Source organism: Mirounga angustirostris, unplaced genomic scaffold (genome assembly GCF_029215605.1).
Source record: "Mirounga angustirostris isolate CCGP_5_RB_7025 unplaced genomic scaffold, mMirAng1.0.hap1 SCAF_16, whole genome shotgun sequence".
Lineage (NCBI taxonomy): Eukaryota > Metazoa > Chordata > Mammalia > Carnivora > Phocidae > Mirounga > Mirounga angustirostris.
The window spans coordinates 18376279-18392082 of NW_026991724.1; the positions used below are offsets into that span (position 1 = coordinate 18376279).

The 15804-nt window shown below is 50.0% G+C and overlaps 1 protein-coding gene across 1 annotated transcript in view; it reads left to right on the plus strand.

Annotated features, from left to right (window-relative positions):
• The first annotated feature begins 13 nt into the window (after positions 1 to 13).
• The window catches only part of ATP6V0D1 (ATPase H+ transporting V0 subunit d1), a 38198-nt gene continuing 22407 nt past the window's right edge, over positions 14 to 15804 (plus strand). Inside the window, exon 1 of the mRNA XM_045890917.3 lies at positions 14 to 254. Coding sequence (XP_045746873.1) covers positions 125 to 254 — 130 coding nt within the window. The 5' untranslated portion in view covers positions 14 to 124. The remainder of the gene's footprint in view (positions 255 to 15804) is intronic.

The window sequence follows — 15804 nt, forward strand, 5'->3', positions numbered from 1 at the left end:
TGAGGCGCTCGCGCATCACCTGACCCGCTTGACAGCCTGCGGCTGGCGCCGAGTCAGCTGATCTTGGAACGAGCTCTCCACCCGGCGATCGGGGTTCTCCGATCTCGCTTCCCCCGCCGCAGCCATGTCGTTCTTCCCGGAGCTTTACTTCAACGTGGACAACGGCTACTTGGAGGGACTGGTGCGCGGCCTGAAGGCGGGGGTGCTCAGCCAGGCGGACTACCTCAATCTGGTGCAGTGCGAGACGCTCGAGGGTGAGCCGCGGGGCCGGGCGGCTGGGCCTTGAAAGGCCGGCAAAGAGACTGGCCCGGGCCTGAGGGTTCCGAGATCTGGGCGGGGAAGCCGGAGGCGGGGGTTCTCGAAGGGCTTGAGAGGCCTTGCTGGGAATCCAGGGGCTGATGGCGGGCGCCCCGGAAGGGAATCTCCCTCCAGATGCGGCTCCGCACGGGCCCAGACGCAACCAAGGCTTTTAGAACCGCAGTGGTTAGCGTCTGCTGGGGCCGCCTCTTCCCCCCTTATGCTTGTCGTATAGTTTGAAAAAGAGGGTCTCTCGAGCGTGGTTAATCGGTGGTGCGAGAAGTGCCCATACAAACCTCTTTACCCCGACGTAGTCAAAGAACGGCCCCGTGGCAACGCTTAGAGAACCTAAGCGGAAAAGCCCCCGGCTTCCCGCCCAACATACACCAAGGCATCTGGGATCGCTGTCTCTTAGTCTTGGCCGGCGGGGTGAACCTTCCTGGGGAATTGCTGAGCCAGCCTAGTGAGAGTTTGCTCCCATCGCCGAACCACTGGCTGAGCAGAGTTTCCTGAAGTCAGTGATTTCGGAGAGCAAGAGGTTGCCCTCCAAGGCCAAGTTGTATTTGGCTAATAAATCCCACCTCCTCAGTGAGAAGGTTGTCTGTTGGAACAGGATTTTTTTTTTTTTTTTTAAAGCACAAGAATGAGAAGCTAAGTTCCCCTTTCTTCAGCTCCAAACTAAGATTGACTACCTGAGGCACAGCTGCATCAGATTTACTGATTTAGAGATGTCGCTGAGTCCCCACTTCCCCTGGTGATCACGAAGGGCATTGTGGTTGGGATGTAAGTTCCCATTTCTGACCCTCGAGAGATACCCTTGAGCAGAGGTACTTTTGGCTCCATGGTTGGTAGCTGGAGTGGGAGACGATTTGCCCTCTGGAGAAAATTTTCTCATCAAAAACTTATTGGGGTTCACTTTTCCAGTGTTTTTCTTTTTTAGAATATTAATTAAAGCATATTCCAGTGCTTAAAAAAACTTACTGAGGTTAAAAGAGGATTTAGTTTTTAAAAATAAGTTATTGTTTATCTTGTAAGCTAGACCAGTAAAGTGGAAATAAATACTTTTAAATTTTAAAACTTATTGAAGTTAAAATGCAGGAATTCTGGACTTTATGAGTTTAACATAAACATCCGAGAAAAGCTGTTTGTCTGCCTTATGAGAGTGGAGATGGGAAGAAGAGGAGAGCACCTTAGGGTGCCGAGTTGTAGGAGCCTGCCAGCAACCTGGTTTTCCTCACTGGGAAAAGGAGGAGAAACAGAGGGAGGCTGCCTAGGGCAGGGCCTGGCACACAGTTGGCATTTAATACGAGTTTTGTGGACTGACTGGGACTGGAGATCTTTCTTTGCTTAAATCTGAAGGTGAACACCATTGATTACCAACTGGCATTTGGTAATGTTTCTCCTCTAGGTTTTCCTCACTCGTGCTGCTGCCTGTCCTTCCTCCTCCTGTAGAGCTTCTGGGGGCACCAGGTTCCATCTTCCCAGCAACCCCTCCACCATTATCCTCCATAAATGTGTTAGGCCATTCCTCCTGCAACACAGCTCAGCACATGGCCTGCCTTGTGGCACCCCATCTAGACCTTTAGGGTCACATTCAAGGATTCCCTTGCTCTTCTACACTTACTCCTTTCCCTCACACAAACCGTCTCGCCCGCCCCGCCCCAATTCTTGGTGCACATAGTATGGTGGACCCTGGGGTTGGAAAAATCAGTCTGAATCCCAGCCCTGGATTACCAATTACTGGATTACCTTAGACAAGTTATTTAACACCTCTGGGCCCTTGGATTCTTCATCTGGTATATTGTCATCCCCTGTTTCTAAGGTGAGATATCAACAAGCTTTTATATATAAACACTTAGCCCAGCAACGAACACAGAGTATATGCTAGATAAATGTTAGTTCTTGCTTTCACTACATTGCACCTGCCATTCCTTCTGTATCCGTCTCATCCCCACGAAGCCCAGTGATTCCCACCCTTCAAGGCCCAGCCCCAATAGCACCCCCTTGTGATCATGCTAGACTAGAATGTTATCCCCTCCACCCAGTTACAGCTCCTGTGGTTGTCTGTGCTATTTTCCTAGAAGTTTCTTGACATAGGGTTTGGGATTCTTGGGACCCTATATGCTGGAGATGCTCAAGACTTTCAGGGGCTGGGGATAGCCAGAAGCAGGAGTGACTAGAAACCCCATTATCCTCTACAGAAAGTCCTTTGCTGCTTGGAAGATGACACCAGAGGCCTTTGTTGCTGGGTGTTTTTTTGCTTCCCTATCTCCAGGGGAAAGGAAAGAGGGGAGGGGAGACCAAGGAAGCCGTTGGTCCCTAGTGAGATCTGTAAGTATGTCCTGAAGTGACAAGATTTCCAAAGATGTTTCAGGTCTTGGATAGTTCCCAGAAGGCACAGGGCACTGGGCAGAGGGTGTGTTCTTCAAGGAAGGGCAAATGCATACCCTCCACCACACCCCGGGCCTTCCTCCCTGAATCTCACTCCAGCAGGGCATCTGCTACTGACCTCTTCTGCTAGAACTCAGTCTTTTAGGACCTCCAAAGCTCATATGTTCTCCATTGTCCATCTTGCTTGATTGTTTATACTCAGAGGTAGGAGAAAAAACCTGGAGAGGTCCTATCCTTTGGTTAACTGAGGGGACAGAGTTGGGTGGTCACAAAAGCACTTTTTAACTCTGAGTGTTTCTGGATATGTAGAGTACCTCCTGGGGGCTGAGTCTTGTGCTGGAAATTGTGGGGAAGATGAGGTGGGTCAGAGATACACAAAGAGAAATCATACAGTATTACTTAGAATGTTTTCATTCATCCAGCATATACTTATGAAGCACCTATTTTATGCCAGGCATTGTGATAGGAGCTGAGATATTTTGTTGAATGATGTTCTCTTGACCCTCATAATCCGGTGGTGGAGGTCAGTGTGGGCAGGGGGAAGACGGTAAGAGATCAGTGTAACGTAAAAGTTACAAATATGGGCTTACTACTTCATGGCTCTGTGCCACGTAACCTCTCCGTCCAGAGTTTTATCGTCTGTAAAATCGTAATAATAATGGCACCTACTTCAAGGGCCGGTTATGAAGGTTAAACAAGATAATTCATATAAAGCACTTAGCATGGATTGGGCACATTGCAAGTGTTGAGTCAGTGTGTTAGTGGCTGTTATTGTTATGTTTTAAAGTTTTATTTATTTAACTAATCTCTCGAACCCCAAGATCCAGAGTCGCATGTTCTTCTGACTGAGCCAGCCAGGTGCCCCGTTATTGTGATTTTAAAGTAGACTAAATATGTAATTACATACTGAGGGTGACACTGGTGAAAGTGATGGTATGGAGCACCACCTTCCGCAAAGGCTTGCCAAATTTGGGGTTGTTGGATGTATTTCAGGCATTAGGAGCATATGTAGTGCTACTTTGATGTCCAGATGTTTGTTTGCTCATTCAAGAAACACTTCCTAAAGGCCTACTGTGTGCCAGCTCCTGGGCTTTTTTATTTTTTATTTTTTTTTATTTTTAAGATTTTATTTATATTTGTATTTATTTGGGAGAGGGAGCAGCAGGCTTCCCGCCGAGCAGGGAGCCCAATGCGGGGCTCGATCCCAGTACCCTGGGATCATGACCTGAGCTGAAGGCAGACGCTTAAGGACTGAGCCACCCAGGCGCCCCACTCCTGGGCTTTTTAAGTGAGCCAAGCAGGTATTTCAGGCATTCCCATAGTTCTGAGCCTCAATTCTTAGCTTTGACCCTGCGTTCAGCCTAAGAGCAATTTTTCCCTTCCTCTTTAAAACTATTTCTTTTTTTTTTTTTTTTTAAGATTTTATTTATTTATTTGACAGAGAGAGACACAGCGAGAGAGGGAACACAAGCAGGGGGAGAGGGAGAAGCAGGCTCCCCGCAGAGCAGGGAGCCCGATGTGGGACTCGATCCCGGGACTCCAGGATCATGACCTGAGCCGAAGGCAGTCGCTTAACTGACTGAGCCACCCAGGCGCCCTCTTTAAAACTATTTCAAACTGATGCTGTCAGATATATACAAATTAGAAGGAATAGTATCACGAATCTGTAAGTAATAATCACGTAACTATAACAATGATCAGTTCTTGTCATTACAACAATTATCAATCTTGTTGCAATAAATAGCTCCACTTACCTCCCAACTCCTGAATTATTTTGAAGTAAATCCCAGACAACGCATAATTTCAGCTATAAATATTTCAATATCTCTGAAAAAGGTCATGACTAATTTTTTAAAAAATAACCGCAAAGCTATTATTCCTCCTTTAAAAGAAACAACAATAGTTTGTTAATGTCATCAACTATCCATTTAGTGTTCAGATTTCTCTGATCATCTCAAATTTTTTAAATATGATTTGTTTCAATCAGGATCCAAATATGATCCATACATTTTAGCTGGTTGATGCTATCTCAGGTCTTTTAATATATAGGTTTTTTGTCTCTCTTATTTTTCCTTTTACTTATTGAAGAAACTGGGTCATTTGATTTATGGATTTTCCCTCCATTTCAATTTTGCTGATTACATCCTTGCCATATAGTTGGACATGTTCCTCTATCCCTTGTTTTTCCTGTAAATTGGTAGTTAGATGTAGAGGCTTGATTAGATTCTAGTTCATTTTTTTTTTTTTTTGAAAAAAGAGTATTTAATAGGTGATTTTGTACTTCCATTGGGAGGCACATAACGTCTAGTTGTTTCTCTTTTTGTGACATAAGAAATCATTGACATTTATTGCCTAGAATCATTATTTCATTAGGTATTGCAAAATGGTGATATTCTAATTCTATGTTTCCTTCTTTGATTGCTAGCTTGAATATTTCTTTTTTTTTTTTTTTAAGATTTTATTTATTTATTTGACAGAGAGATACACAGCAAGAGAGGGGGAGAGATACAAGCAGGGGGAGTGGGAGAGGGAGAAGCAGGCTTCCCGCAGAGCAGGGAACCCGATGCGGGGCTCGATCCCAGGACCTGGGACCATGACCTGAGCCGAAGGCAGACACTTAATGACTGAGCCACCCAGGTGCCCCTTGAATATTTCTATACTAGGAAACTTCCACTAATCAACCACTTTGTTACCCTAAAATACAGTCTGTATAAGTGAGGTAGGATAAATGCTTGATTCTTTCCTATATTTATCAGTTTTCAAAATAATGAGTTGGTTCTCCAAAATCCTAGAGAGGACTAATGAGGTTTGTTCTTTTTCTTGGTATAGTATCATAATGCACATACGGATTTTGATATATTTTTGTCTTTTAATCTTTTTATTGATGCTCAAATTATCCCTTGGCCAGTGGGAGCTTATTCAATAGGCTATTGAGTCTTTTTTGACACAATCCTGTAGCCTTTGAGAGCTTTCCTTACTTTGGAGATAACAGTATGTTCTAATCTTATCTTACACATTTCCTGACCCAGACCTAGAGTCCTCATTTCTCTTAGGAGACCTGGTTCTTTTTATTGGAAAATGGTATTTAGAGATCATAATGAGTCTAAGGTGTTCTCATTGCTACCGGGTTGGTCATTGTTTCCAGGATTTTTCTATGGATTAGCTCTCTTCTTACTCAGAAACATAGAAAATAGAGAAAAGCATATGGCTAGCTGGATAATGCAGCCACAATTGGGCTGATGCTAGCTTCCTAATTTGGAACGGAGGCTCTACCTGACAATGGGGCCAGTCAAGACATCTCTTTCTGTTGTAAAGAAATATAATTAACATTCAGGAGGGGGAGAGCCAGCAAATTAGATGCTCAGGGACCATGGTGAAGGGCTCACATGTATGGTATGCTGGCTGTCTTCCAGAACACTTTATCCTTTCCGTTCTGAGTTGCTTGTGTTCTTTTCATTACAACATCTCCTTCTGCATTTCAACATTTTTTCACAAGAGACTGTCTCTTATGGGAAGAAGAAAGCAAGACTCCAGGCTGGGCTTGGCCAATCACCAGTCACATGAAACTGCAGATGCAGTGGTGGATGATGTCCTCCAGGAGTGGCAAGTCATTCAGCACTAACTGTGGTGTTGCAAGGAGTGTGGCTGGAAGAGTTAGAGATCAGGTCTTGAAGGATTGCAAAAGCCATAGAGGAAGTGCTTTGTCCTGAGTGAGGGGATGGGTGAGTAAAACTATTGGGCTTGTACTTTAGAGTGCACCTGCAGTATGAAAAGGGGATTGGAAGTGGGGGCCACACCATTAGTGGGAAGAACAACTTGCAGGGTATTATAAGTAATCCAGGTTAGAGGTGATGACAGCTTGCCTTTGGCATGGGCAAGGATCATCGTGGGATGAATAGCATCTCTTTGAGGAAGTGATAGGACTTGAGGGGTTGGATAAGGAGCTGAGGAGGAAGGAAGAGTCAAAGCCTACGTCCTCATCTCTGGTGTAGGCAACCATGTCGGTGGCAGAGTGAAATGAAGCAGAAGAGAAGGTTGGAGAAAGAATGAGAAGAATGGGGTTGAGGGTTCTGTGAGCCATTTGAGTGGCAATGTAGAGGTGATTTTTGGTGCTCGGGAGTGAGTCTGAGCTTGGTAGACAATTTTGGGAATCAGGATAGAAGTGTGGCTGCTACCTCCAAGAGGGAACATAGAGTCAGAAGAGTAGAGGCTCAAGATGAGACCCTCCCCCAGGAAAGGGTCCAGTTAAACAAGGGGTCCTGCCAAAAAGGTGAAAGACACCCCCTGAGAGGTGGGCAGCCCCAGCAGAGAACCTGAAAAAGAAGGGGTAATGAATGCCAAACGTAGCCAAGAGATTGAAATAAAGTCAGACAGCTTTTCAGTTGGATTTGCCATTCAAAGGTTGTGATGACCTTAATGAGAAGAGAGGAGAGTGGGACTAGAAGGTGAGAGCAGTGGATGGAGCGTATGGGCAGAGATGACATATAGACGGAACAGAGCTCACTGGTCAACTAACCCAGCTCAGCCACTTATTGGCTTCGTGACGTTGGGCAGGTCGCTTGTCCTCAGCTGTACAGTCGGAAATGTTAGGAGCATCTCTTTGAGATGTGTACAAAGTGTAAGCACAGGGCCCGGTGCCAAGTGAACAGTCAGGGAAGCCTGCTGCTCTCGCCATGGTCACTCCTGAGAGGCGCCACGCTGGGCCTTGAATGGGTAATGAAAACATGTCATGCAGGTCTTGCCTGCAGGGTAAGTGTGCCTGTCTAATGGGCAGACAACATCGAATGTATAGTAGGCACAAGGTAAATTTTAGGGGAATGGGAGCAGGTGGGGTAAAAGGGTATGGGGCTTCTTTTTGGGGTTCTAAAATTGATGGTGGTGATGATCACACAATCCTGTGAATATACTAAGACCCATTGAATTGTACACTTTAAATGGGAAAGTTGTATGGCATATGAATTATGTCTCAGTAAAGCTGTTACCAAAAGAAGTCAACCAGGCCAAGGAGGTGGGAAGAAGGAATGGCATTATCGTCTCAGAAACATGAAACATCATAGAGTGTCCAAGGAGCTTCAGGAGCTGGGAAGAGAGAATAGAACACATGTCAGGGACATACAGGGGCTGAATATGGATAGGTGCATCAGGCTGGTTCATGAAGACTTTGAGCGCCTTGGACACAGCTCAGGAGGGATGAATGTTATGATTAAAAAAACAAACAAAGGAAGGGAAGGGAGAGATTCTTAGGGTTAGATCAAGGCCGGTGTGTGGGAAATGTCGAAGAGTTTCTGTATATAGTCTTGCCTGGAATTATTTCCTATATTGCATTTTGTTGGTCAAAGAAGACTCTAGTGAGTTGAAGTTAGAGGACCGTGGCTTGGACAGGAAGACGAGCTTAGCTCAGTGCAAAATTCTTCAGAGTCGGATGTATTCTGAAGGAAGAGGGAACACAGCCCTGAGAGTCCACTGGCCACAAGCAAGAGAGAGAGGAGCTCGGGGGCATTGGGAGAAGAGTGTGCAGAAGGTGATAACCTGGGAGAGTTTGCACTGCAGATCAAAGGGAACGAGCACCTTGATTCTGAGCGATGAGAGCCTGGCCCCATATACACCTGAAATTTTCGCCTCGGTGTTCGAGGATCCATGTTGTCCCAATTGTCCTGGGCGGTGGCATCGCCGAATGAAGAGACCCCTGACACCCAGTGATGGATCAGGTGGCATGGATCATTGGTGGTGACCGTGGCCACCTAATACCTTCGTTGTTCGTCTCCACCTTGCTGCTGCTGCCCAAGAGGCCGAGGCTCCAGAGTGGGGGTGGAGGCTTGAGAGGGGCAGGAGAGAGGTGTTGCTGTGGTGAGCCAGCTCGCACTTGGTCCCTCGGTAGATGAAGGGGAGGGGGTTGGGAAGGGAGTGGGGGTGGGAGGAGGATGCCATTAGAAGCTTGGTCTGAGGCTCTGGAGGATGGATTTAGGCGGAGCCAGGCTGGAGGCACGCAGCGGTTCCAGCTCTCCAGGTGAGACAACACGGGCCGAACCTGCGCAGGACCAGCATGGGGGGAGATGAAGGACTGGGTCAGGCACCAGCTCAGGGGGTGAGACCCACAAGGTGGGGCCAGTTTTCATTCGGTACTGGGATGAGAGGCGTCAGAAGTCAGGCTTCTGTCTTCCTAAATGCCTGGGTGGGTGCTGGAAATGCTTCTGAGATGGGGACCAGCGGAAGAGGAGACAGTTTGGGGTGTGAACGGGGTGACGGAAGAGGAGGTGTTCTGTCTCAGATGTGCTGAATCGGAGTGTCTGAGGGAGGCGGCTGTGTGGGCCTGGAGTTCAGAGGAAGTAGCACTGAAGGTACTGGAAGTCAGCAGCGCTCTGGCTGGCTGGCAGCATCTCTGCCCACGCTCGGCCATCTGTAGGCTGGCAGCCAGGGCAAGTCTCCCTTAGAAGCCCAGTCCTGCCAGGAGGCTGGAGAGAAGCTTTAAGGACAGGCCAAGGGGACACAGGTGTGCTCTGACCAGGACACCTGGCATGGAGCCTAATTTGGCAAGCGGCACAGGGATTCTCCTATGATCCCTGCCGTGCGTTCTCCTGCATGACTGGGCGTGGTGGGGGTTTTGTTTTTGTTTTTGAATAAACGTCTATATTTTTTTAATTCCCAAAAGTAAAGTTGGTGGACGGGTGACTCCAAGTGTGGACCTTGTGGGGGACAGGTTTTCACCACTTTGTTAAAACATTGCATGCATGTGTACTCTGTGTCCCCGTAGCCCCCGTAGCCCCCGTAGCCCCCGTAGCCCCCGTAGCCCCACTTAGAGGATTGTGTCCCTCTAGATTAGCACAAGATGGCACGTATAGAGATGTTCACATCAGCCTTGTTCGGAACCGCAGCCTGTTAGAACCAATAGAATATTCATTGACAGGCGTATGGTTAAATAAACCACGGTCTGTCTTTACAGTGGAATACTATACAGGTGCTCAAAAGCATGAAGTTCTATAAGGACTGATTTAAAAATATATTGTTAATATATTCCCACTTTAGTAGAGTACTGTGTGCACATGGAAAAGTGTTTGGAAGCCTAGACACCATGTGGTCTAAAATGGATGGCAGCCTCTGGAGGGAGGGATTGAAGAGGCTGGGAGGAGAATATGTGCATTTTTTATTTTATGTACTCTTTGGATTTCTTGCAGTGAACAAATAGTTTATAATTTAAGACATCTGATGAAGATATGCAAAACGAGGGAAATTAGAACATATAGATATGCAAGAAAAGCTACTCATACCCAACAGCCATCCACGATGGGACCTCTGCTGGTGACCCTGGACATTTGACTTCCAGATTTTGGTTCACAGCCTGCTAGGGCCGGTCTGAGTCTTAGGGAACCCCCATCAAGCCCCTTCTCTCTTTTTTTTTAATAATCCAAGCTGCTTTTTTTTTTTTTTAAGATTTTATTTATTTGCGAGAGAGAGAATGAGAGACAGAGAGCATGAGAGGGAGGAGGGTCAGAGGGAGAAGCAGACTCCCCGCTGAGCAGGGAGCCCGATGTGGGACTTGATCCCGGGACTCCAGGATCATGACCTGAGCCGAAGGCAGTCGCTCAACCAACTGAGCCACCCAGGCGCCCGCCCCTTCTTTTTATACCTGAAGACTCAACCCAGGGGATTACTTGAGGGCCCAGGCTGGGGCTGGACACCTCTGGCTGGTGACCAGGCCAGAACCCCGGGGCTCCTGTTCAGGTAAAGCTCACCTGCTCACCTCTCACCTGGCCACCTTTCCCTTTTCTTCTCTCCCCGCCCCCGCCCCCCCCCCCCCGCCCCCGCTTCCGCTTCTTGCTTTTCCTTCCCTGATTACATCTTGCGCGGGTATAGACTTTAGCATAGGACCTGATAGCCCCTGTTTCACAAGCCCTGCCCCAGAGGTCACGTCAGACTTTGCTCTGCTGGGTGATAACACACTTTTTCTTGGATTTTACTCAGTGATTTCTTGGGCTTGGTTTCTGAGGTGGAGCCAGTGACTACCCAAGCCTAGGTAGGTAGGGCCTTTTGCGGTGGCCTCCGAATCGGCAGATGTGAGCCATCCAAGACCCTTGAAGAGAGGCTTTCTGGGTGGCCAGCGTTTCTGGATGGTAGAGAAGGAAAGGCCCCAACATCTTAATTTAAATATTTTGCACGGAACCCTTCTAGAATGTACTAGTCTACCTTTCCTGCTTTCTTGGCACACACTGAGCATAGCAGAGCTTCTCCCACATCAGGGCTGTTGGACTTCAGATGCAAAGAACTGCTGTCCCTGAGAGCCCAAGTCCGCTTCGGATAGTTTCGTTCCTGGCCCCCTGTCAGGCTGCCCACTTGCCCACCCCACTGTAGTCGGGGTGCCTGCTACAGCACCCCACACCCTTTTTCTACCTCGTAGCTGTTCTTGTGCTTTGGGCTCAGCGGTCAGACACACTGCAGCTTGTTAGAAGGTCTGCATCCAGAGCGAACAGGTGTGAGGACACGAAGTAGTGGCCTCTCCTATAAAACCATCTTTGCCTGCTCCGGTTCAGGAGCCTCAGGGTTCCCCTGGGTCGCCAGGACCTTTCTTGAGTTCTGTGTGAGGTGGGGCATCAGGCAGACCATGGCTTCCTTTCCGGCCAGCTGTGTGATGCTTAGCAGGTGATTTAATACCCCAAAGCTCATTTGCCCGCCCGTGAAATGAAATCCCTTGCAGGCTGTGAGCATTCAGCAGCACAGTACCTAGCCAGAGTGAATGCACAGTAAGTATTTATATGATTAGATGAGGGACGACTCAGCGTTGGTGCTGGCAGACGACTAGGCTTTGGTGTACAGGGGAGGAGAAGCTAAGGCCCCCGTCCTGGAGGGGTGTGCCGTGTCAGAGATGAGCTTGTTTCTGGGTTATTAAGCACCTGCTTTTTGAAAAATTTTTAAAGATTAGTTTTTTTAAGTAGGTTCCACACCCAGCATGGAACCCAGCATGGGGCTTGAACTCACCACCCAGAGATCAAGACCTGGGCTGAGATCAAGAGTTGGATGCTTAACCGACTGAGCCACCCAGGTGCCCCTCAAGATTTTTTTTTTTAAAGATTTTATTTAGGGGTGCCCAGGTGGCCTCAGTTGGTTAAGCTGCTGCCTTTGGTCATGATCCCAGGGTCCTTGCATGCTCTCTCTCTCTCTCTCTCTCTCTCAGATAAATAAATAAAATCTTTAAAAAAGTTTAAAGATTTTATTTGTTAGAGAATGCGTGCGTGTGCACAAGCAGGCTGGGGTGGGGGGCAGGGAGGGAGAGGGAGAAGCAGGCTTCCCGCTGAGCAGGGAGCCCATCTTAGGGCTTGATCCCAGGACCCCGGAATCATGACGTGAGCCGTAACCGACTGAGCCACCCAGGCACCCGCCCCTAAAGATTTTATTTTTAAGCAATCGCTGCACCCAACATGGGACTCAAACTCATAACCTAGAGATCAAGAGTCGCCTGCCCTACTAACTGAGGCAGCCAGGCATGCCCACGCCTGCTTTTTTTAGATACGGCATTAGGCGGTAGAGGGGCAGGGGTGGGGGAGAAAGCTGGATCAAGGGCTTTGGAGACTTGGGAAGGTCTGGTTGAGCTGGGAAACAAGAGTGTAGGGGATGGCCACACCTCCTCTGCGGTCTCTCCAGTCCTGCTCCTCAGCAGGCTCTGTCTTCAGTGATGCAAGACCCACCAGTCCCTCCTGACCAGACTCAAGGCCACGTTGTCTCCATTCTGGCTTTCCCAGACTCATGTTTACCTCAGGCCTATTGCTTGCTCTGTATGACACATTCCTGTGTGGCTTTGTGGGTGCCTGCAGCCTCCACCCCCAGGGATCGCTGGCTGGGGGGAGATAGGGACCAGAAATCTGAGGCAGGGATTAGATTGGAGGGGGGTGTTGAGAGGGAGGGAGGAAGAGTGGACCCCCTCGCAGTTTACAAAGCCATCCTCCCTGTGGCCACAAGGGGGTGTGCCATGACCGCTGGGCTGGAGAGAGCTGGGGAGGGGTGTGTGGCTGACCGAGCTAGTGAGTTAGCCAGGCTGCCTCTCCTCACCTCTGCACAGCATCTGCCTGTGGCCACCGTCCCTTGGGACTCCGTCTGGGCTCTACCTCCCTCACCCAAGTCCTAGTTGGCCTTCTCAGATTAAGCAGGACTCACGGCTCAGTGTCTCCTGTCTGTCCATCTCTTCTTGTCCTCACCTCCCTGTGCCCCAGCTTCCTGGGCTGGGAAGGAGAAGGCCAGGGGACATACTCGGAGGCTCTCCGCCTTGGTGCTGAGCACACGCTGCTCCAGCCTTAACCATCAGGCTGTCCTCACCCCCCACCCCCCCCACCCCACACCCCCACCAGGCCAGGGCCATGCAGGTGGCTCTGAGAGCAATGGCTACAGCACAGTGTACCCACCACGAACCAGGGGTCGTCGGGGCTCCAAGCGGAGTTTGAGGCTGCCGAGGGATCGGGATACTTCCCAGACTCCCAGAAGCACCACTCTTCCCCACGTGGTCTCCACTCTTGTCGGGCAGCCCTGGTCCCTCCAGGAGAGGGAAGATTCATCCTCAGGACAGACTCCTTTTCTCCCAGTCTCCTTCAGCACTTTAGGGGATGCATACAGGTACACATGGGTAGAGTGACTCTGGGAAAGGTCCAAAGTAGGCACCCCAAACTCTGGAGGCACTGTAGGTATACATAGCTATGCTGGAAAGGGGTTGGTAGCAGGTGGCTGACAACTCTTCTCTTCCACTCTGCACCCCAGTTTGGGGGACCTTTCCATTGACCTTCCCGGCTTCTGCCTCATCTAACACCTACTTGGCTATTCTGCGCTGGCCTTCCTCCTCTTTTCGAGGCGGGAAGATCAAGACTCTGAAGGGCCACTTAGGAGGTTTGGCTCCTGTTCTGTAGCCAGACACGTGCTCTGGCTGTTCTGCATCCAGCACCCTGTAGCCTGAGGGCCTGGACTGGGGCTGCCCCCCTGGGAACTTGAGTGGTCCTGAAGAGCGGCAGGCAGACTTGTGGCAGGGGAAGGGGGTGTGTGGAGGAACAGCCCTGACTGCGTGCTGGGCACTGCTTTCCTGGCCAACTCTGGCCTGGCCCTGGGCACTTGCCCAGATCTTGTCTCTCCTTGGCTACTCAGGCAGCGGCTTTTTTCAGGCCTTAACCTCATCTGAGGCTTTGCATGTGGCTGGCAGATGGGGCTTTCCCCTCTGAGGAATTATCTTGCTGTCCTCACTGTTGCAACTCCACCTTCCCTGCCTTCCCCTGCTCTGGTGGCTGCTCAGAGGCTCCGCAAGCCCGGGCCTCCCCTGCACCTGCTGTCAGTTCTGCCAAGGCTGCTCCGTGGGTACCCAGGCCTCTAGACTCACCCTGAGCCCTTGAGTGGCCCTTAGGGGCTGAGTCGTAAAGGGTCAATGTGATCTAGGCCTGACCAGGGTGGAGAATGTCAGAGCCGGCCAGCCTCCTAGAGATAACCTTATCCAACTCTCTTATTTTACCTGGGAAATTGGGTCCGGGTGAGGGCCAAGGGCTTGCTTCCAATCTCTGGACACCTGTGTTGGCTCCTCCTATCCTGTCACCATACAGTCTTTGGTTGTTTCCTTCTTATCCCTGCATATGTTCACTGAAGGATGCCTGAACTACGCCTCTGTGTGCCCGGCCCCCGGTTCAGGAAGTGGTGGTCAGGGTCAAGAGAGCCTGCTTTGGGGGCCCCTCACCATTCCCTCAGGCCTTGCCACACGGTATCTAGCTTAGAGATTAAAGGGTTGGGAGTTGAGGAATATTGATGAGCTGCAACACATGACCTAGCACACAGGGCCCTAAGGCAGCCAAGGCATGGCTTATAGCTCACCCATCCTGCCCACCCACTTAACCCCTGTAGGCTCCGAGGCAGATACCCTGTGGCAAGGCCTGGGGGAAGTGAGGGTCCTGGAATGTTATCCTTCAGGCCTGGCCCACGCTCCGTGTCTCACCCCCTTTCTCCATTGGCTTCTATCATTGGGACCTAGCCTCTGCTATGAGGCTCCCTGAGCAGGTAACCACCTATCCCAGGGGCTGGCCCAAGTCCACAGGACGGATCATGCTCAGTCTGGCATGTTACTGCCTACCCTGTACGTGTTCTGCCAAGCCCTTGAGCAGGTTGGGTAAATGGGTCTGAGGGTACTAAACAGGATCAGCCTGGATGCTTACTGCTCCTGCCACTTCCTGCCCGGCCCAAGCCTCTTGGCTCTGCTGGTCATGGGTATGGGATGGGTCAACTCTGCTTCTAGCCTGGGCCGTTCAGTCCAGTTTCTATAAGCTGCAGTAAATGAGACTTTGTGCTAAAAGCAGCATGGCTCATAGCCCCAAATGAGACTTGATCCAGTGAGCCCAGCCATAGGGCCTAAGTCTAAGCAAAATGAGTATTTCCATAGCCTTGGCTCGAGGCCTTGAGGAGCTGGCAGGATGCTCCAGCCAGGATCCAGTCTGACCTGGCTTAATCTCACTGTGAATAGTAGCCACTGGGGGCCCTAAAACTGCCCTGCCCCATCCAGGTGAGCTCCAGCTTTCCTTAGCGTCCTTCCTCCAGAGGTCTGTGCATGTAGAACAGAAGCCCAGCATCCAGGGCTGACGGGATCGTTCCAGCGGTGCAGGCCCGTGGGCCCGGGAGCCAGACACGGGCATGGGCCAGCTTCTGAGCAAGCTCACCGCCACAGCTGGCCCTGCCTGGGCTGCCTGGCACCTGGCCATGTCGGACCACTTTACCTCTCTCACTCACACCCGGGCAAACTTCACATCTTTGGTAAAATGAAAAGCTCTTCCTCGCAGCCCCAGATCCACTCCCACCTGCAGGTTCTATAACTGTGGTGGCAAGAAAGAGCTGGTTCGGGCGCCTGGGTGGCTCAGTCGTTAAGCGCCTGCCTTCAGCTCAGGTCATGATCCCAGGGTCCTGGGATCGAGCCCCACATCGGGCTCCCTGCTCCGCAGGAAGCCTGCTTCTCCCTCTCCCACTCCCCCTGCTTGTGTTCCCTCTCTCGCTGTGTCTCTGTCAAATAAATAAAGAAAATCTTTAAAAAAAAGAGAGAGAGAGAGAAAGAGCTGGTTCAAGGTCAAAGTGCAGGGCAGCAGCTGAGGTGTGGCCTCCGCCTCCCAGGGCGAGGCT